This window comes from Xiphophorus hellerii, chromosome 12, assembly GCF_003331165.1.
Source record: "Xiphophorus hellerii strain 12219 chromosome 12, Xiphophorus_hellerii-4.1, whole genome shotgun sequence".
Classification (NCBI taxonomy): domain Eukaryota; kingdom Metazoa; phylum Chordata; class Actinopteri; order Cyprinodontiformes; family Poeciliidae; genus Xiphophorus; species Xiphophorus hellerii.
In genome coordinates, this window is record NC_045683.1 from 5,758,393 (window position 1) to 5,780,791 (window position 22,399).

A 22,399-nucleotide genomic window follows, 5' to 3' on the forward strand; every position below is an offset into this window, starting at 1 on the left:
CATTTCGCAACGCTCCACTACTCACTGCAGGCAAACTACCATTTGACTTTGACTCAAGAGACTTCCCGTTAGTGTTTGCAGTCAGCGGCCAGAGTCCCACTTTGTTGTTTTAGTCATGAGGATGGGAAACATCGAACTGTTCTGCGCTCACCTGCTTGGCTTGTATCTTATATTTTCTCATCCTCATACTGAGGGCTGTGGGGACTTTGGTAAGTTGGGTTTTCTGGATTTCCTATTATGAATTTATTTATTTTTCCTGCAGAATTTTCAAGAGTTGTGTTTTTTTATGTTGGACCAGGTTCTCTACCACCAAAACCAAACATTCGTAATTTTAGTGACAATCAAAGCCTTGTAGTGAGCTGGCCAAGGAACAGGGGAGCATCAGAGAGCGACATGTATGAGATCCAAATCAGCCGCACAAAAAGTCGCACCATTATTTATAATGTGAGTATGTGGGAAGAGGAGTATTGCCTCAAATTTGGTTACATAGTTTCATATAATACTTTACTCACTTCCTCTTAGTATACAAAGAAACCACAAATCTACTCGTGGTAAAACCCTTGTCTGTAAAACCCCCTTCTTTGAGAAAATTGTGATTGATACAGCAGCAAATTTAACTTGATCAAACATTTTTGTTTTGTGATTGAGGCTTTCATGTTTTTTATTTCTTTGGGCAGAAACTGTCTCTGTTGTAAAGTAATCACTTGATTCCCACCTGAAAGTAAAAGTTTGTTCATTTGCTAAGAGGTGAACAATCTTGATGGTAACTTTATTTAAAGCAGAGAGACAGAGTATGAACCAAAAATGCGCAAAACACGTTAAAGTAAAAAACAGAGGTAACTGAGTGAAGTAGCACTGAAATCCTGTCATTATGTAGATGTTCCTGGCTAACTTCAGATGATCTGAACATGTAAGTAGAGTTCACCTGTACGTAATGTAAGACGAAGGAACGTGGATGGAGCTATTTAACAGACAGTCATGGAAAAAGTTCAGCATTACAATATCTCTCAACATCAATGCAGTAGTTTAGATCAAGACATATTTGGCCCAGTCAAAATCCAGACATAAATCCAACTCGAAAAAAGTGTCAAAACTTTAAATTTGATGCTCACAAACACCACTGAATTTGACTAATGAGTTGCTTTTTGTTGTCTATGACATAAAATCCAAATAGGATATATGATAGAACAAGAGTATTTTTAAACTATGGTGCACTTTGCGTTATTTCTTTAAAAATTAAAACTATACTGATCAGAGTTTAATGTTTATGTTGATCCTTCTTTTGATAAAATCCACGCTGTTAATGTTTTTTTAACCCAGAAAAATGTGAGCATACCTACCAGGGACTCAGGTTGGTCCACTTTGACATGGATCTCTGATTTGCCGCTTGAGTGTGTCGATCACTCAGTCAGGATACGAAGTTTTTGTCATCAAACTGCCCCCGGTCCTTGGAGCAACTGGGTAACCAACTATGGTGAGTCGACTGGGAGTCAGCCTAAAAGACTATCATGTAAACAAAATTCAAAAAAGCCTCCATGTTTCTTTCTTTCAATCTTTTAAGTTGTTCAGTTATTTTACAACCACTACAACAAATGGAAGTCATTTGATTTTTCTTCATTCTCTTCATTTATTCCTGTCATGTTTCATACCTGCAATGGTTTGTTCACTTGTTACACTGCAAATATACGTGTAGAGCTGCATTAAACTGCTTATCTGTGTTTTAGGAGCCAGAGCAGCAGATGCACCCCTGATATTTCCTTCCAGCCGGTTACTGAAAGAGGGAAGCTCTGTCATGCTCTGCTGTGTTCCCCCAGTGAATGTAGACATCACGCGCATCACCTTCAGGAAGGACTCCTACACACTTTCGAACGTTGGAGATGGGGTTAAAGCTATTTTAGTGACCAATTTGACAATCCCAAACATGCAGATCCAAAAACTGTTTTTCAGCTGCATTGATTCAACCGGAAAGACAAGCGTAGTCAAGAACGAAGTAGGCTGTACGTTTATAACACGAATCCGTCTATTCATTGTCAATATCCACTTAGTCCTTGGAGGAACAAATGGGGCGGCTGGTCTATTGGTAAAAGTGATTAATCAACATCGGATTGATGTTATTTATTCCTTTCTGAATGGATTTAAATGAAAGAACTTCTTGCTCCAAGGCAACATTGGTAACCTTGTTCCCACCATGCAGCATATCATAAAGATTGACTGATATTTGGGAAAAACAGTTGATAAATTCTAACACTTTAAGAACTGTGTTTGTTATATGTAGTCCCTCCTCAAAAGCCCAGGAACCTGAGCTGCACAACCTCAGACATGATGAACATCACCTGCATGTGGGACCCCGGGAGGAAACAAGTCCAGCTTAACAGTAACCAGAATCACACACTCTACTTTGAGTAAGCATAATCAGCACAATGAATGTGGCTGGTTTTTTTATGGTGCCCTTGAATATTCAGCTTTTACCAATAAAGGGTGAAAAAAGTATGTTTGACAAAAGTTTGGCTCATGACATATTCAAAAAATTCGACGTTAGTCTGACTTTTTTTTCAGAAAATCTGTAAACTATCAGGGATGACTTAAAGCTTGATACTTGACTCATGCTCCACATTACACATTCCAATTACAAGACACACATTTTACATTTTATTGGTATTCACACTTTTAGAAATGTAAAACCAATGTAATGTAAAACATTTAGAAATTCTGCAGCAATGATGCCAATGTGATTATGCAAATTGTTCATGCTTAAAGTATCTTCTCTTTATTTTCATGTGATGTTAATAACCAGGAACACAGGCTGGCCTTCAATCCACTGTCAGCCACCATCCTGTACTTTCTCAGCTGTGCCACAGCAGCAGGAATACAACATCCGTCTGGAGGTGAAGGATCAGCTGGGAGTAGAGACAGCGACCTACAGCTTCAATATCTCTGACAGAGGTTGTGTATCATTTAAACTAAACAAAACAAACAGCATCATTTTGTTATTATTCTATAATAACACATGTATGCATCCTTGTAGAGAAAAATCCAACCTTCAATCTGAGGACATTTATTCAGGCTGGAATCCAATATGTACAGGAATATGGGAAACAATTGGTTTCCCATATTCCTGTACACCAGTCCCACACTTATTGGCACTCGTGTCAATTCCTAGAAATTAATATAATCTGCATTTTTCTTTTATTTTACACTTTCTAAGTTGCTTTGAGTGATTGGTGCTTTAATAAAATATGTGCAGTGTCACCTGTGTTGGACCTGAACAGAGTGGAGTATGGGGTGACAGACGTCAGCTTGTTCTGGACAGTAGAAGGGAACCTGACCCAGAACATACTCCTTTGTCAGGTTTCTGCAGAAAGTGAAACCAACAGAGAGGTGATTTCCACCCTGTTTAGCTTCAGAATGGCTGGATTTTCTAAGGCAAGTTTTTGTTGTAACTTTCATTCTTTGCAACAGCTGCCTTGCAGCAGTGAGAATGGTCTCTGCAAAATGCATCTGGATGGCCTGCGTCCAAACAGGACTTACTCTGCTAAGGTGCGCTGTTCCATCAATGGGAGATTTTGGGGACCATGGACCGAGCCTGTACCATTTAAAACACGTAAGCTTTAAATCAGAGTTTCTGACTTGTCTAGTCTGGCCTAAATATAAAGAAGTTTGATTTACCTACAGGTAGGCAGTTAGCCCAGGATACTGCAATTTAACTATTTACACAGTATTGTTTTTTTCCTTTAAACACTTTCTGTTTTGGGAAATTAAAAGTTAAACTGAAATTTACTTTATAACAAATTTTTCTAACAAATGATACCCCACTTTTGTTGCCTTGAACAAACAATGCTCCTCAGTGGTAACCTTGGACTTATGGAGGAGAATAAAGTACAGACCTGACTCAGACATTCGTGATGTCACTCTGCTATGGAAGCCTGTATGTTTTTTTAAAATTATTTTAGTACAAATAAGAACAACATCATATCAGCCAAACTTTGACGTCTGAACAGTTTTAAACTGATCCATTCTATTTCCAGCCTGCTATTGGTACAGCAACCTCAGTGAAGATCCAAAGTTATGCAGTCCAGAGGTCACAGGAAGGTCAAACTGTGACAGAGCTGAAGGACAGCGGCCAGAGTCAGGCAGATGTCCCGATTGGTCCCAGCAGGTGTAACTTTACTGTTCGAGCTTTTCTCAGCATAGGGTCATCCATCCCAGCCAGCATCATCATCCCACCAAAGGATGACTCAGGTGACGTTTGCATACATTTTTTTAAAGGATTTTTCTCTGTGTAAATATGACTAAAACTATTTTTTAAATAAATGACCCAGCAGGCTTCTGTTCTTGTTACATGGGGTGTACATTCAAGCTATTTTGACGAACTAAAATGGGAAATAAATAGTTCATATGCACTCCTTTGTGTTGATTTTTTTTTCTCACAGGATGAAGCATTAAGCTGAAAAGCTGAAACGTTTAAATAATAAATGATTGTAAATTTGTGGCTGTCCAGAAATCCGTCCAGTGAAGAAGCTCCTGAGCAGAACAGCTGATGGTTTCCATCTGTGGTGGAATGAGCAGACTTCGGTCACCTGTGGTCACACTGTGGAGTGGTGCATCTTGGGAAGCAAAGCACCCTGCACGCTGCAGTGGATGAAAGTGCCTAAAGGAAACAGCACTTTCTTACCTGCAGGTAAGTTTTTCTCTTCATTGGTATTTTTTTCTATTAACTTGGACCCTTATTGTAATTTCTGTGGGTTTTTCTTGCAGGATATTTCAAACCAGGTCGGAGATATTCATTCGATATTTATGGATGCACAGATCATGGGGACAAACTACTGGAGACACAGACTGGATACATTGAAGAGTGTGGTAAGCCTTTTTACTGAAAAAATTTTTTCTTTAAAAATATTTTATATTTTTGTCTGTTTGATGAAAATGCATCTTATTTCAGAGGAAAGGAAAAATTGGAGTCAGGATTAACTTATTACAAGTATTCAATGAAACATTTTTATCATTAAAATGCTGTTAATTCTTATATAAAGGCCTGCTCCTAAATTAGACCTTCTGAACAAAAGTCTTTCTCACATTTAAATGTTAAATGTTTAAATCAGGTACTAAACTGTCCATATTAGCATATTTTTATAAACATTATAGCCAGAACAAATTGCTTCAAATTCTTTGAGACCAGTGCTGTTTGCAACACACAAATTTAATGAAGTAGCTACAATTTGCTTAATCATTTGCAAATAATTTTTCTAATCAAGTATTTGAATTAAGATTTAAACTTTAAGGATATTGAATGGTCCAGCGGATGGTGCATCACTTTTTGTGACAAGTTTTGCAATCCAATATATATATTTTTTACTTTGATCATGCTTTCTAACTTTTAACAAATCAGGAGCAATCATTTCATCATATTTCACAAACTCTACATTACTTACTGATTTAGGAATGTAAAACATTCAGATGTTGCTTTTACACTTTTGAGCAGTGAATCTTCAGGGCTGGACCTGATGCTCTCTGAGAGGAAATGTGTTTGTCCATGTCTTGTATTTTGGGTCTGGCACAAAAATATGTGCAAACTGGTAACATTTGCTGAATTTAAAGGACTGAAGGCATTGCTTGTAGTACCGCAATTGGCTCTATGAAAAGATGCAGATGGTGCATTTAAAACACAGGACATATAGGAGAAGTTGGTGAATTTTCCCCAAAAAGATCTTTAAATTCATGTACAAACATATGTGAGCAAAAACTATTCTCACAACTGAGCATAACCATGCTTCCTCTTTAATCTGGTGATTCTTATCAATTCTGTTCTTTTTCCATCACATCATTTCCATTTCCGCAGCCTCTGCGCAGCCCCCAAGAATAATTGAACCGGTTAAAAGGACATATGCATCTGTGACACTGGAGTGGCACTATGACGAAGAGGATCCAGCTCAGCCGGCATTCATCATTGGTTACCTGGTAACAGTGCAGGAAGTGCAGACTGATGCTCGTTTAGGTCATGCTGCAAGTGAGTTCAGAGGAAAACTTTAAACTACACAAGGACTGTGTATAATTTGACTATTTACTGTAAACAGTAAATAGTGTGCTGTGAATAGCTTGATCAGTGGGCATAATCTCAGATAAACAAAACCTTCTGTCTACCTAGTTTTATTCAACGTTTCTGTGGATGATCCCCGGCAAAAGTCAGTAACCATGGAGAGTCTGCAGCAGGACCAGGAATACGTCTGCTCTGTGAGTGCTCTGACTACAGTTGGGCCCGGAGTACCTGCCAGCATTACAGTCAGGACCAACGTTAACTGTGAGCTTCGTTCGATCCAGGACTTTCACAAAATCAATAAATTAAGCTTGAATGTCCGGTTTTCCAAGCTCACTGAATTCTGATATTTCTCTGGTTCTCTCTGCAGATTTTTCCCACTTAGCAAAGATCTTGACTCCCATCCTGCTCCTGCTGGGCTGCACCGTTCTGCTGTGGCCACAAAGGAAAATGTGAGAGATGGGAGTTTTTAGATTTACTCCAGTATGTTTATATTCAAGTTTTTCAGACCTCTGGGATTTTGTGTGTTTCCCTAAGGTTAAAAAATGGACTGAGGGAGATATTTACTTATCCTGCTGGTATGAACATCAAAACTCCTGAGTTTGAGAGCTTCTTGTATGAGGTATGGATACACTTGTCATTAATCTCAAAGGAAGTTTAGTTTTAATTTTGTTTGCTATAACTACGTTCAATCATGCAACTTTAGAGGTTTTTTAAAATAAGAACTGGGTGGACAAGTTTGAATTTTTTTTACCATCTTCAGTTCAGATATCTCATAGAAAGCTGCACACAATCTGCAAACGTTTCTTGGTATAATTCTGGCTGAATGTCTGACCACTGTTCTTGGTGGAATTGATAGAAGCTGGGATAAATCCAAATTTTCAGTATAGTCCACAGATTTCTGTTGACTTGAGGTAAGGAATCTTGAAATGCTTCTTACTGTTGGTCTTTATCAATTTCAAATCCACCAACTCTGTGTTTGGGATAACTGTCCTGTCGGAACATGCAATTGGCTGAAAATTCAACCATCTTTCTGTTGATTTGAAAAGTTTAAATATATTTTGAAAATTCCATTCACCAAAATATCCCCACAGCATGCTACTACCACCACCGTACTTCACAGCTGGTACAGTGTTATGTTTAAAAACTCATGCCTTGACCTCTGGTCACTATTATTGTGTCCAAATACCTCAATTTTGGTCAGATAAAAAAAAAATATATATATATATATATATATGTATATGTATGTATATGTATATATACATTGTCTGAACTATTAAAACTTTCCTAATGAACTAATTAACAATTTGTGAAAAAAACCTTCCTCTCAATTTCTGTGACTTCTAAGTGGAAAACCCTAAAACTATAACATTAAATGTTAGATTTTTATCCATTCCTGATAAAATCCCAGTTTCTGTCGTAAATTCTTGAGAATGTATTTGCTGAGAAATGCTTGACCTTTTTAATGTTTCAGTTCTTACATCTTTGCTTTGAAAAAGTACGCCACTGAGTCTTTTTTCACACCAAGTTCTGGCACCCTCTTCTGATAAAGATAATCACAAAAATGACTCCAGGCTTCTCTAGAAGGCATGTGTTTTTATTTTTATTTTCCTGCATTCTGGTTTAGAGTTGTCAGAAGTTGCAGTCTCAGAGGGAGGAAGAGTGCATCAGCTGTGACATTGAAGTCTTGACAGTCAAACCTTTGCGGCATGAAAGTCCAGTCCTGAGGGATCCTGAGAGTACGAACACAACATGCTCGCCTGCTCCTCAGTCGTCTCTTGCTCCTTCCTGTGTCCCACTCCAAACAGGCTACCGGCCTCAGTCTGCTGTCCTGCTCTGTCAGACACCCGCCCATCAGCAACTGATGTGCATTGCAAACAAGAGCTACTTGAGCCCCATCACTGAGTTTAGTGAAATCAGCTCCAGCTTTGAGACTTCTGACTGCCAGCAGGGATCATGTGCAGGACTTTATGGTTACATCTCTGATAGTTAAACGCCAAACGAGCAATCTTGAGCCTTTTTGTTCTCCCATTCAAGAGTATAAATACTCTAAAAGTGGAAGCAAAATGTAAAAACGTAGTGCGCTGTTGTTTCTAAACCTCATTTTGTGATTTCTACCACACTCTTAACATGCCTTATTGGTGTGTGTTTGGCGTCATAATCTTTCAGATTGCATCACGGCACAGCAGTGAGAAACTGCACGAAAGCAACTCACTTTACAGATCACGATAAACACAGAGAAAACTAGAAGTTTTATCTACAGGATATGAAGAGAGAGCATGTATGAGGTAGGACAGATGCAAGGTGAAGATTAGTTACAACAGTTTCAAAAACTAGAAAGTGAGATATAATGTGAAACGTTCATCTTAAAAACAGGTAAACTTTCTGGTTTTCAGGTCACACATGGCAATAAAACATTTAAACTTTTAGTTGCAGATTTAATATGATGGTACATGAATGTACCCCTCTCCCCAGAAAAGGGTGCATTGCATTGAACAGGGGGTCAGTGACTAAAGCCAGAGGGAGAAACGTCCTTGCAAAGTATGTTTGTGTTGGAATGGACCAGTCAAAGTCCAGGCCTAAATCCAATTGAGAATCTACGATGAGATTTGAAAGTTGATGTTCACAGATGGCTCAGTGTCTGATGTGTCTGAGACTGAGTGGTCTGGCGAAGAAGAACAGAAAAACATTTTAGTCTGTAGCTGTTAAAGAGACAGTGAAGACCTGCAGCTTTAACTGCAGTGTGGTTTCATAAATATGTGACACTTTGTGTTGGTCTATCACTTAAAATACCAATCAAATATTGAAAAGTTTGTTGTAAACTATTTGCAACTATTGTTAACTGTTTTGTGTTCCTGAAATAAGATAAATTGTTTTTTGTGTTCTTTGGAGAAAATACCAACTGAAAATTGTGTTGGAAAAAGAAAAGTTCAGTAGAGAAAGGTCAGTTCCTTGTTTGTAAATCCTGTGACGAAGGGACATCAATTTCACCGTAAATAAGCATACATTAATATGAAATAATAAAGCCATTGCACATTAACTCCTGCTGTGTAGCAGCTCAGTAACAAGATTCTTGTCTTCTAAAATAACCCACAAGCTGCTGCTCTTGTTTTGTACAAGAAGGGATTTTGCAGGAAAACACACAAAGCAGATTCTTCAGAGCAATCAGCTGTTAGTTTCATTTGTAACTAATTTCATATGAAACTAACAGTTTCAAATGAAACTCTTAGTTTCATTTGAACCAATGTTAAATTTGTGGGCAAAGAACTGCAGGAAAAAAAACCAAAAAACCTTTGATCTTGTGTATTTTTATTTTCAATAAGTAATGTTTTAGACAATGTCTTGCTGCCAAAAAAATAACCAGAAGAAAGCATTCCAGTTTAACTACAGTTTTCACCGTTAGTGCCCTCATGCTGTAGGCTGTTGCCCAAAGCAAAAGGCTGGTGCACAAGCATCAAATGTTAAATCCATCAGTTAATTGTGACCTGAATAACTTTTCTATTATTTTTGTACATGGATATTTGACATGCCAGTTATGTGTCCCTATTTGCTACTGAGAAGAGAGTAAGTTAAATGCTTTCTGCTCTGCATCTTATCCTGCCTCAGTATCTCAAATAACTTCTTGCGTTGTACGGCAGCAATAGGAAGGGCGTCGCTTGTTTGAGCCAACACTGTTTTCTACCATGAAATGTCTGAGGTTTATCTGTTCATCTGGCTGTTTTGCAAATGAATGTTTTGCAATCCCCATAACAGACGCTTATCTTTTATCTTATGTATCATTTTGTGCATGGAAAGGAAAACTGTTCGGCGAGTTTCATGCCATTTATGTCATGTTAAAGGTACATATTGTGTCAATAAAAAACAGCCAAAGTAGAAATTGTTTCATGAGAGTACCAGTTTGGCATTTACAATACCCAATGTATCTCATCAGATTTTTGACCTGACCTAGTTAAAAATCAGGGTATACACACGTAGATGTGTTTTTCCCCCCCCCATGCTGATACACATTTCACACTCATTGATAAGTTAGGCAGGACTGCTGTGTGATTTCCTGAAGTTGCTGAACTGGTTCTGAAAGAATAGTGTCTGAAATTCACAGAGAAGCAGAGATGAACGAGTCAGCTCTACAAACAGCAGCTTAGATTTTCACTTTAGATTGTTGTGTTGTGCAAAGTCACACAATAACTAAAACATTAAGAGAGAAGTGAAAAAATGAATTAAATTTAAAAATGAGATAAAATAAGGTCGTCTTATTGTGCTTGGCAACTTTTTACTGCAAACATTTCTTGTGTGGATCTCACTGAAATAAAATGTAATGCCCAACAATTACTCTAGAATTCAAAAACAGAATGCATGAGTGTATATGAGCTTTTATGGTATTTTAGAGTTTATTTTATGAAAGAAAAAAGGATCAAAATGAGCTTTTTAAACAATATAGGCTTCCTGGGTTCCAACTTTACAGTGAATTAGCAAAATTCAGAAACCAAAATCATGGTACATTTCAAAGATTAGCTAAAATTTTGCTGCAATTTAGCTGAATTCCCACATAAAAAACAAATACCTAATCTCTTTCGACACTCTGCTCTTTGGACACTGGAGAGAAGAGCAGCTGGAGTTACATTCATGAGAAAAAGCGCAATCTGACCTGCAAAACTGTGTTTCAATTTATCAGCCTTTGAGTGAACAAAGGTCACCAGCAGACCATGGTTCAGATGAGTCACATCCAACTCATTCATTCCTTTTTTCAGGATGGTTTTTTGTTTTAAAGATTGTCTTCAGAGAACAACATGGGATTCCTGAGGTTCATCCTGGTTTTTTCAAGATGCTGGACACAACACATGTTCATCCTCTTCACACAGGCATCTTCTGTTGTGCCCTTACTCTCCTCTTGCTTTTCTTTCTGAGAGACAAGCAGAAGTTAAGGTTTTTACAGAATATTTACACCAAAAAGCCCAAAATGCAGAAAGTGGGCTTTTTTTCTCTCTCTTTGTGAGTTGAGGTACAAAGTTCAGATATGTGCCTAACATGTGTTTAAGGAGGAGCCAACAAGATCAGCAACTCTGACAAACATCAAGTTGAGGCCCCTGAATACTCGTGTTGCAGCTTGTGTTGGATTTTTACCGTTGCAGTGGCGACGTCATGCATTTCCATAGAACGGTGTAGAGAGCGAGCAAAAAGACAATGAACACGGAGGCTGCAATTGCACCTAAAAACGCAAATATGATGTGATTTAGGCATGACAAGCATAAGGTATTAATCAAGTTTATTTGTATAGCACATTTTCAGCAACAAGGCAGTTCATAATGCAGCTTTGTAATCTTTTTAACTCGGTAAACTGGTTTCTTCATGCAGAAAATGTGTCACGACTCAATTTTTTTCCTGACTAACAACACAAACACTTCAGCTTCCCTCTGACAAAAAATTTAAACAGTGATATATCATTGTTTAATAATGTTTTTGTTTTTTTTTTGGGCGGGGGGGTCACAACTCAGGCTCTTTCCACCTAAAACCACAGCAATGTTTTCATCAACACAAACACATCACATTTCTTCACAAAAAATAAACCACCTCCCAGCATTTACATTTGTAATTTATTGAATAGAAATGCTCATTTATTGCAGGATTTGTGACAGGATGCTTAAAGACTAAATGAACAGACTTTCCATTAGTTTAGGGACATTTTAGAACAAAGAAATAATAAACCAAACACAAATTTCCATTCTTTTTGTGCTAAGTTTGCTTAGTGAATAAAGTATTTATAATAAAATGATATATTTCAGAGTGTTTGTCTGATAAGCTGTTCTTTTAAACTGCTGACACAAAGGTCGACAGTGAAAGAGAAAAGTTGCTCACCAGGTATGATCCCGTTGGTCCTTGTCAAAGGATCCTCTGTGTTGGACGGATGAGTGGCAGCTGCACTGGAAACTTTAGGAAACCAAAACAGAGAAACGTGAACAAAACACTGATAACAAAACAGAATTTTAAAGCAGATGTACTGTACATGTTAATTGATGTGAGACTAAAGGGCAATGTCGGTAACATTTTCTAAATGTATATGTTGTTATTATTCTGTTATTTTTGTGTTCAAGATCTGAAATTACATTTTTTATTTTAGTCTGGTTTTACAGATTTAGGCCCATCTTAGGGCAAAAATAATAAGCAAAAAAGTAAACACTTATCAGGATTCTTTTTAAGATGCACCTGTGCAGGCTAAATTAAATAAAACGTTGTAACCAATGAAACATATCTTCTTAAAATAAAAAAGGGGACTGTCAGTCACACTGTTGGCTTGCAGTCCTTTATGCCTGACAGGATGACGTAGGGCTCAACTGAATTTGCCTGAAGCGGACTGACTGGATCTAATGTTTGTTTGGCACTGCTATCTGATCTAGGTGTAGCAATCTTAAAGCCCCTTTGTGTTTATTGACACCATCTGCTGTGAAAGACACCGTTGTACTCAACGTGCATGTAAATGCAGCATATAAAACACAAACAACCTATCTCTAACCAGTCAGCAGCTTACCATTTAAATTTAAAAGCTCTTCTCTCGGATTTGGGTCAACCATCTGAAATGCAGCAAACATATTCTGCTTTGAGTAAACAAAACAGTAGGGCAGTGATTCCAGGCAGGACAGAGGCAATCACTGGTGGCAATGTTCTGCTCAACAGCACCTGCTGTCTCAATCAGAGATTTAAACTAAAAAGAGGGGGGGGGGGGGAAAATCACAAGGAAAATCAAAACAAGGAGCAGATCCCGCAGCTCACTGCAACAGCTGAAACTTGCTGCTGGAAATCAAACAATGTGAGGACATCAGAGCAACAACATGAGCCAAGATAAATGTTATTACTTGATCGCATGTTCTCAGGTTTGCAAAAAATATCGTGCAGCTTAGAAGAGCTACAACTTCTAAGCTGAATTCCCAAACTCTGCATGTTTTGGCACAAAATTCTGATCAGACACCGGTAAGTCGCTTATGAACCTCTTCTAGCTGCTCACCTTTGAGAAGAAAGTTTGATGGTCGATAGCCGAGCTTTTGTTTTCCATCTTTATCCACATTTCAGAGCTACAAGTTCAAACTGCTGAACTGCTCGTTGCTTTCTTCAGTTCAGCTGCGATCTTCAACTCGTGTTTGGTGATGCATTCACGGACCTCCTTCAAACTCGCATTTTACAATACTTCATAAAGACTAAATTGCGGAAACTTCAAGCTAAAATCATTACCTGTAGTGGTTTAAAACAACACATTAGGACATGCAGTTGGATATTTTACCTATGTCCATAATTTTTATTTTAAATCTGCGCTGAGGGGAAGATGGATTTCATTCATTTGGCAGAAAGAATTCATACAAATATTCAGAATTTTAATAAAATACTAAGACTGATAAACAATGAGGAATAATAAAACTTTAAAAAATAATAGTTACTTCTTGGTTAAATAACAACGGAGATTTTTTTCTTTTAATACAATACGTCTTGTTTGCTCCTCTTTTAAATATTGCTAACCAAATTTTAGAGCTTACCAAAAGTATTTATGTATAAAACCTTGGTAGAGGAGATTTTCATTACGTTTACTTGAATTTTACTACCAAATAAGAGTCAACCGTTTTCTTTATTTACATTAGTTAAATTTTAGGGGCACATTTTTATTTTTCATAAATATGGGGGAGCTGAGAAACACACTTATTTATTTTTTTCATTTTTTAGAGAAATGTTTTATTTGCACAACAAAAAAGGGCATGCTTTTTTGTTGTCTGGATGAATAGACAAAAGAAAAAAATATCTAAATTGAGCTAATTGGATCCTCTAATCTCTTAAATAAAAGCTTTTAAGCTACTTGTTTAAATAAAAATTACTAGGCAACAGTCCGATAAATTAAAACGCGTCTCCTCTTTTAAAGCACCTGCATCTGTAAACTGCTTGTTCTTTAATTTCTTCCTTTATACATTTCTCACAGTAAATTAGTAGCTTCTACATCCAGGATTAGGACAGAATGGCTCCACAAATTTGGCCTGACTTTCTGCAATTGTGGATAAACGTATTTAATGCTTTTACAAATGAGAAGAAGGGACACAACAGGCATTTAGATTTTTATCTGCGCATGAATAAATGCTCTGTAAAGAACCCAAACAAGCTCATGATGCAATAAACTAGTACCAATAAAGACAGAAAATGACAGCTGATCATCTGATTTTAAAAGTGAAGCTCACATTTGGATCAAAACATTTAATGCAAACTGTTTAAACCACACTGTTCCAACACAGCGGCCACTGGACCGGAGCTTACAGCATAACACCAGAAAAACGTTTTCAAAAGACTAAGTCAAAGATCTGGAAAAACAAAACAAGGAACTCACTGGACAAGCCTCTCGTCAACCTTAGTCAAAAGTAAAGCTTATCAAAGTTTAATCAAGTGTCCGTTGTGAGAAACATTTTGAGCTTTTCTCTGCACTGCAAAAGAGACACACAGCAACAGTCTGCAGATATTGCACCAAAGTTTACACTGTAAAAGCAGAAAGAGCAACAGATGGCACAACAAGCTTCTCAACACACAGAAACACACAGGCACTCAGAATCTACACAGACTGCAGCTGTATGTTGGATCACAAATGTACACAATGAGAGCAGAGAAACATCTGAAACACAGATCTGAAGGCAGAGGTTCATCAGAAATCCTTTTTCTACTCAATTCAACATAAATATGAAGCAAACGATGCTCGCTGTAAGTGAAAGTCAGAAGTGGAGTGACTAAAGCCCACCCAGACAGGTGTGGGCTTCTGTGGGGGCGATCCGTGTTTTGAGATGAACAAAAGATGAGTGCAGCTTTTTCTGAACGGGCCAAACTCTGTTCAGTTGACGTGTGTGTTTTGGATATCAGAATGATTAACATGCTTAGGGATTTTTAATATATTTGACACCAAATCTTCTACTCCTCTTCAGCTTTAAGTCTCATCACACAATACAATCAGCCAAGGCAGGAATGTTGAAGACTTCATTTAACATCAGACAGACAAAGGCAATAAAGCAACTAAATGTAGCAATGCAAAGATGCTTAAAATTTTACATAAAAGTCTGCAAAGTTATGATATCGTGACCTTCAGAGTCTAATTGAGATTATAGCACATAAAGATAGCGCCCCCTGTTGGACATATATGCTTCTAGCTACAAGGAACCCAGTTTTGACATGTTGAATATATGAGATTGTCAGTTGCTTTGAAGCAAAAGTACACACGTGGTTAATACTCTGTCAATAAGTTTAAGAGATCAAGATATTAAGTTTAGATTCAACCTGAATAACATTAAATAGTTTGAAGACGTTCTAACGACACACCGGCAGTACTTAATGTCACGCTAAAATATTCTCAGCTGGTCAGAATTGCCACACGGATGTTTCACCTTTGATAAGGTCTGGAGCATGATTCAAAACTGTTACTTCCTCCCACTAAACGCCTTCAGTCCTTCAGCCCCCATCACATAGAGGTAGCGTTTAAAAGCGGCCACCGTTTTTCCTGCTCCCCATCTGGGATTGACACAGCGTCCTGGTGGAGAGCGCGTCGCTGGTGCATGATGGGGGTTGTAGGAAAAGCAGAAAGAAAGAGAGACGCTTCCACAAGGACGAGGCGGCAGCATCACATGATTTCACAGCAGGAGTTCTGTTTCCGTGCCTGCAAAGGTAGCAAAGACCACAACGCTCACTGTAGCAGCAGCATGAATCCAGTTTAATGTTGCAGGAGAATCCGCCATATTTACAGTCTTGTAGAAGGCTTTAGACTGGTTTCCCAAATGCTCCGACTTTGACACGAGATCATCCAGTTTCTCTCCTCTTTCCAGCAGACTCTCCATGGTGTTGTGCTGCAGAGGACAAAATGTTGTCATGAAATAGTGCAGCACAAAGATTTGTATTCAAAGCTATCAAAAAGTCACATAAAATGAGGAGATCCTATTTAAAAATATAACACCTGCAAATCCATACTAAAACACAACAGATGTAAACGAAACTTTTAAATTAGTTCACTGCTTGTTTTGACATCTGGATTAAAATAAATCTGCTCTTTCCTTTATTAGTTGCTGTCTGGTTCAGATAGCAACTTTACTAAGTTAAAGGTTTCAGGGTGGATTGATGCTCTTCAGCAGACATAATTTTCATAATCCATTCAGGACCTTAAAATTTGACACAGATTCACCAGTTCCACATTTTTTTAATATATATATACTTAAAAAAAGCTTGTAAGCATTTAAATACTGACAGATGATGATCAAAAGTATTTAAAAACTGTTTTTTTGTGAAAGCAAGTCAAAGCTTGTATTAATCACTATTCTAAATATTTCTTCAAGGATTTAATTTAACTTGTTCTTAATCAGTTTGAGTTGGTACAGCTGAGGATGCACTGGATGTTTCCTATCTTAATTCAGCTGAAGCATAAAGGACAGACTCATCGGTCTAATTACAGCACACAAACAGACTGTCCGGAAGGAAGTGGCAGTCTCCATTAAACTTCATTATGGGAACAACAACAATTCAGCTTCTCAGTTTGCATTGCTGACATTGCAAGGCTTAGATAGTCAATACACAAAAAACTGAATACCTAATGCCTAAATACACCAAGGCATCAACACCCATTTCATATTAATTTGGAATCACTGTGAAGAGGTTTACCAAAATGATCTTTGTCTCGTCCAGCTCCGCTTGTACTTTGGTCATGGCGTCTGCTTCCCTGGGGTTCTGAGGAAGAACATTTGGAGCGAAACCAGCCGTCAGCTTTAACATGACTGTCTTAAAATGCTGCACAATGATTCAATGTGTCTTTTAAAGGGACACTTATTGTATTTATCTGTGCAAAAAAGTTTATCAACATTCTTATTAGCAGATGTTGAAACAAGTGACTCAAGAAGAAATCATCATTTTAATATATTAGGATACTCAAACAGGTTTTAACCTGTTTGAATAATTACCTGGTATTTCGAAAGGTGAATGTCCAGACCTTTGTAGCTTACAGTGTCAGGATTACCAGACGGCCAGTCTATACTGTCCACTTGCCTGGAAAACTCTTCTAATACCTACACACCACAAGATGCTTTAAAGAAATACAATAGAAAGAAAAAATGATACCAAACTGCTTTGTTTTCATCCCCACCTTGTCGAGCAGAGTGAAGCAGACCCTCTGTGGGTATTCAGAGTCTGAGATCACCACAGCACTCAGGTTGTCGTTTCTCACATACACATGGCAAAGATACTCTGCAAATATATTTTAATAAATGCAGTTCAATTAACTCAAGAGAAATTTAATAGATAATCTTCATTCTTCTTTTGGCAACTTCAAAGACTTTTGAAACTTAAAAAGAAAAAAAACAACAACAGAGAGTTTCCTTATAGCTGAACTCTGAAAGCCCACCTCCTTTATGAGTCATTAACATGCAACTCAGGACAGGGAAAAAAAAAAGGAACGTAAACAGGAAACTGAGTAAAAGATTGCGGAAATAAATGGCGGAATATTAAACAAGGAAATGTTTGACGGTTTTCTAATAAAACTAAATGCAATGAAAATAGAAAACAAATTAAAACTCTGCTTTGTTTTCATTTGCACATTCAAAGTCTATAATATAAATCACATCAGCAAAATAAGATCACGCAATTTGGAAATGTCACAAACTGCAAACTAATATAAGGTAATATAAATGAATTTACTATTAGAATCGGTCTTACCTTGCTCTTTGACTGAGGCACGGGTTCCGACAGATGTTCGCTCCGCAATCAAGGCACTGGTGAAGGTCATGAACTCCTGAACACTAAAGGTGCAAAAGATGATTTTATTGCTCATGGAAAAACAGTAAATTATTGTAGAAAAACCCCGCAACAACTTTACAACAAATTTACAGAATAGACCGGTACAAACTCTGCAAGAACAGACCTGGAAGGACAAATAAGCATCACTGGTTTGAAAGTCCTTACAGTTGGAACCTGAATTTATTAAATGGAAGAAATTTTCTGCATGTGGGGGTGAGTCAGACATCTAAGTTATGGATACGCTGCAGTGTGAGGGACCTAAGGAATTATCAGGACTTTTGCACTTGAGTTCTTAAAATTAAATTTTAAATTTCGTTGTTCTTGTGACAATGACAATAAAGATTTATCTTATCTTATCTATCTTGAAATCTCCAGATTGGAGAGCACATTGTACAACAACAATGCGCTTCCAAGTCTAATTTATCTGGAGACAAAGTAAATTTTAATAAAAGTGAGAAGTAGAAGTATGTTATTTAATGTTTTTAAAGAACCCACTCAAGTTTTTATGGATGAAATTGTTTGTTTTGATGTAGAATTTACCTAAAATACGTAAACATACCTACGTATATTGGTTTTTAAAAAATATATATTTATAGATATCTAGAAAAGAAATGATATAAGAGACGTTCCATAAACGGTAATTGTTTGGGACAAGCCTGTAATCAGCGGTCAGTAAGGCTCACCTGGAGCGTTGAAAGAAGCTGAAGGAGGACAGGTCATAGGCCGCTTTGAGCAGGTTGGCTTTGGTCGCTCCTTTATAGAGGACGCTGAGGCTGTAGAGCTTCATGACGCCGCAGGATCAGGTCTGGTAAGAGGACACGGTGGTCTACACACGACACAAGCAGGATCACATGAGAGTATTTTATCTTTTGGCCAGCTCAGTGTCTGGAGACCAGTTAAACCACAAGCGAAAGTAGCCTCCGTGCTGACAGATGGAAGGGTGTTTACGGTCTGCTACGTTTACCGCTGTAACTGACAGAAAGTCACGCAGACTTTTGTTGACACAAATAATCATTAAGTTAACTTCATAAACATTTTTTATTAAAATACTGTAACTAATTAGCCACAGATGCTATATGTTGTGAGGCCCGAGCTAACTTACCGGGACAAAACAGTAGCAAAACCCCCTCAGTTTCCGTCAAAACAACACAACTGACTGAAGGAACATCGACTAAAACTCTCAAATATGTAGGAAAAATAAACCGTCACTAAATCACAACGCAATTTTATTTATCTCAGTAGTTAAATTAGAACTTCATTAGTCAGACACTCCTATCAGAGAGTTGACTCGGTGGAAACAAACGCGTCGCAGTTTCTTCTTCCCCTTTGAGCTTAGGAGTGGATCACAATTACAGATGAAAGCGACACCTACTGGACAGGAGTATGCAGCGCAGAACAAAATAAAGGAAAAGGAGAAAAGAAAATAGTGAAGAAACCAAAAGAAAAGAAAGTTTAGCTTTAAATAAAATTCAAAAGTCTTGTCAAAATAAAATTTCAATTCTTCTGTGTTGTCAAAGAACTAAAGATTGGTTTGATTTTTATAAACAAATTTATTAGCCCTTTAGTAATCCATATTAAAATTCAGGTCAAATCAACCATAGATGAAAGTTCTCAATTATTTGAAGTAAAAAGAATTTCCGCATAACGCTAGGGAATTTGGAAATCAGCTCATTCATTTGAAATTATTACATTTATAATACTATTTGTATTATAACATCACTTTTGCTCTAAGCAAACTCTTAAAGGTTTACACTATCAACATATTTTGTACATTTTTAATGATATTTTAATCTCAAATAATTTGTCAATGTTGCTTTGAAACATTTATATTATATTGAGCAGAAATAAGAATTTAAATAAGAATTAAAGATTGTTTTATCTATTATTATTTTCAGGATATATGAACATAACTTTAAGCAAAGGTATAAAAACACCTCTCCCACATGGAGATTGAATTATTTTGAGGCCATGTAAAAAAATCTGTAAGTAGCTGCAAAGTTGGTATTTTACTGTTTTTGCAGGTCTATTTATTCTAATGTTTTTTTTCCCTTTCTTTATAGTGAAAAATTACAGTAAGCAGTCATGATGGAAAATGCACTTAATGTAATGTGTTATTGTTTGCTTTGTTAAAGACTAACAACAGATGCCACCTCAAAGTTTCTCTACTACACTGCCATCTCCTGGATTCAGTTGGTCTTCACTGTATTGTTTAGTATAATTTTGAGAGACGTACATTTGGGCCTATGGCAAACTAGTCAAAATATTTGTATAAATGTTTAAAATTGGGCAAACAAATAAATAATAAATTAATCTTTAAATAAAATCCCCATGCACCAAGTCCTGAATTTTCTGTTCTGTGCCTGCATACTCTTTCTTCTGCGTCATGATCTTCAATATAGAGAGTGAGAAAACTGCTATTAGTATATGTAAGTGTTGTTGTACTGTTAAAAGATTAGATCAGATTTTTTTTGAGGCATTTAAAGCCAAATGTAAGAAGGTACTTTATGATCTTTTTTCACATAAGGTCAGAAGATGGTGGAATATTTTCACCATTTTTACTCATCATTTTACTTTCGCATCGACCTTCTTGAAACGTTTTGAAATGACCTTCAGTATCATTTTCAAAAATAATAGTCAAAGTCAAAAGAAAAAAAATCTTTTGACTTTGGGTGTTTATCTATTTTGAGTCCAGGAAAATGCTTTATCATTTGTTGAGCTTCTGAACTCTCTGACCTTTGAGACATTCAGGCATTATATGTCTTTGGAACTCAAGGGATAAACCAGCATTGTGTCTGACTGTAGATACTTTACTAATAACTTTTAGCAAATACATAATTAAACCAAGAAACCCAAAGCTAACATACTTTTACAGAGATTAAATTGTGTTTGAGTTCAAAGATATTTTAGATTAAAAAAAATAAAAATCTTTGAGATTTTGTGTCAGGTCTTTGTTGGTATATTACTTTTTTATAGATCTTACTCTTCTTTTGTTTTCAACTTATGAATTGTTCTTACTGCTAAGAAATGGTACACATTTATAGGTACAATGACTGAGTAGAAACTAATAAACAAGTCTGAATTCGTAAGACATTCAGCATACTTTAAGAGCCTTTGAGCAAGATCACTGTAAGAGCTGAAATAAAAGGCAGCTCAAACATAAGGAAACTGAAGCTAGCTAAAAACCATTGCACAATGTTGTATTAGATGTATAAATCATTGCATTCTTTTAATTCAGTATTACTAATTTATGTAGTTAATTTATTATATTGGAGCTAAGAAATTAGTTGTTTTTTTTCAGTCAACCAGCTGTTTTTTAAACCAAAACATGGATCCTTCAATTGATGTTGCCTCTGGAAATCTTGCTCCATTTAACAATTTCCTCCTGGCCACTTAACTTGGGGTAAGTAAGTGTTTTTCATGTCACAAGAGTGCCTGTCAGTGATTTCCCTGGCAACGGTGGAAATCGTTAAGACTTTGGGTGCATCTGTTGGATCACCTACAGCACAAAGGTTGTGTGTTTCCAAGAACTGGTGCTAGTTTTGATAAGAAACTAGAGCAACGCAATCAGTGAGGAGTGCAGCCACGAACGGGAGGTTTGCTTGCTATCTTGTTTTTTTGGTTCATATATTTATTTTTCATCAAGCCTGTAATATCTGTGGAATAAGGGGCCTGCTTTACATTTCTTTTTTTAAATGAGAGCTGTGGCACTTTCAGAATGTAAATCAAGATTGAAGAAAGAAGAATAGGACTTATTTTTTAGGCCATGTAGCCTGCTTAGATTTGTTTTTTTACTTACTTGAGCGTATTTTTATACATGTCTGACACCTTCAAGAAGGGATGCTTGTTCTCTTGAAGGAAAATCCTTTCCTTTTTGCATGTAACATCTGCAAGAATGGAGGAGAATACATGAGCCTTTTTTCATGCCTACTTTCCAAGTGATTTTTTTTGACTGACAAGTCAGAAATGTAAATGTTTAACATAAAGCTTCCAGGCTGGACACATAGTTCTGAAAATGCTGGGCCTACGTCTCATTAAAAATTAAGGGATCCTTTTTTTTTTCTTTTTTTTTAACATTTTATGCACGGACTCCAAGGCAAAACATCACCTGTGGCAGAAATTTGGGAAGGTTCAAACTCCAACGGCAGAACGCTGATGGTTGGCAGAAGAGTCAGGATTTAACCTTCGTTCAAAAGTGATGGATAAGGTAATAATCAAAGTTTAAAACCAAGGCAAACTTATATAATTAGAAAATGGGTCATGGGGAACATCAAGGAGCCTAATTTAATTTGTGAATGTAAATAATAAAAAACTTGTTCTCAATAAAAGTTGGAGAATCAATCAATCAATCAAATTTTATTTGTATAGCACATTTCAGCAGCAAGGCATTTCAAAGTCCTTTACATCATTACAAACACAGAAACACAATGCAACATAAAATCAACAATCAAAACACAGCATTAAGTCAAGTTCCATCAATAAATTTGTAATTGATTACATTTCAAATACAATTCTAAACAGGTGGGTTTTACAACATGATTCTAAAAAGAAACAATGTACAGGAACTGACTTTAAAGATAATACCTGATA

The 22,399-nt window shown here is 36.8% G+C and overlaps 2 protein-coding genes across 3 annotated transcripts; one reads left to right on the top strand and one right to left on the bottom strand.

The window, feature by feature from the left end:
* The first annotated feature begins 19 nt into the window (after positions 1–19).
* Positions 20–9,902, top strand: osmr (oncostatin M receptor). 2 transcript variants are annotated; one of them, XM_032578618.1, is made up of 17 exons: positions 20–209; positions 299–444; positions 1,321–1,474; positions 1,725–1,997; positions 2,276–2,402; positions 2,795–2,943; positions 3,245–3,378; positions 3,460–3,601; positions 3,846–3,925; positions 4,026–4,239; positions 4,499–4,678; positions 4,756–4,857; positions 5,837–6,004; positions 6,143–6,295; positions 6,402–6,483; positions 6,569–6,653; positions 7,659–9,902. In XM_032578618.1, the coding sequence occupies exons 1-17, from the start codon at positions 116–118 to the stop codon at positions 8,022–8,024; spliced, it is 2,649 nt and encodes an 882-aa protein (XP_032434509.1). In that variant the 5' UTR covers positions 20–115; the 3' UTR covers positions 8,025–9,902. The 2 variants fall into 2 exon arrangements, with proteins under 2 accessions (XP_032434509.1, XP_032434510.1); XM_032578619.1 differs by having other exon boundaries at positions 1,815–1,997.
* A 4,199-nt stretch (positions 9,903–14,101) lies between these two features.
* ykt6 (YKT6 v-SNARE homolog (S. cerevisiae)) lies at positions 14,102–19,143 on the bottom strand. The gene is made up of 8 exons (XM_032578620.1): positions 18,915–19,143; positions 18,496–18,638; positions 17,732–17,814; positions 17,163–17,263; positions 16,981–17,085; positions 16,685–16,750; positions 15,778–15,879; positions 14,102–15,692 (listed from the first exon to the last, which is right to left on the bottom strand). Exons 2-8 carry the CDS (start codon positions 18,597–18,599, stop codon positions 15,657–15,659), a joined length of 597 nt encoding a protein of 198 aa, XP_032434511.1. The 5' UTR covers positions 18,600–18,638; positions 18,915–19,143; the 3' UTR covers positions 14,102–15,656.
* Between the last annotated feature and the right edge of the window lie 3,256 nt (positions 19,144–22,399).

Bases quoted from the DNA above. Each gene is read 5' to 3' on its own strand.
- ykt6 (XM_032578620.1), bottom strand. From the start codon at position 18,599: ATGAAGCTCTACAGCCTCAGCGTCCTCTATAAAGGAGCGACCAAAGCC. The intron at 17,264-17,731 runs GTAAGACCGATT...ATATATTTGCAG, and splicing joins TGCCTCAGTCAAAGAGCAAG to AGTATCTTTGCCATGTGTAT. The intron at 16,751-16,980 runs GTAATTATTCAA...GTTCTTCCTCAG, and splicing joins TTCACCTTTCGAAATACCAG to AACCCCAGGGAAGCAGACGC.
- osmr (XM_032578618.1), top strand. From the start codon at position 116: ATGAGGATGGGAAACATCGAACTGTTCTGCGCTCACCTGCTTGGCTTG. The intron at 1,475-1,724 runs GTGAGTCGACTG...TCTGTGTTTTAG, and splicing joins CAACTGGGTAACCAACTATG to GAGCCAGAGCAGCAGATGCA. The intron at 3,379-3,459 runs GTGATTTCCACC...TCTTTGCAACAG, and splicing joins AAAGTGAAACCAACAGAGAG to CTGCCTTGCAGCAGTGAGAA.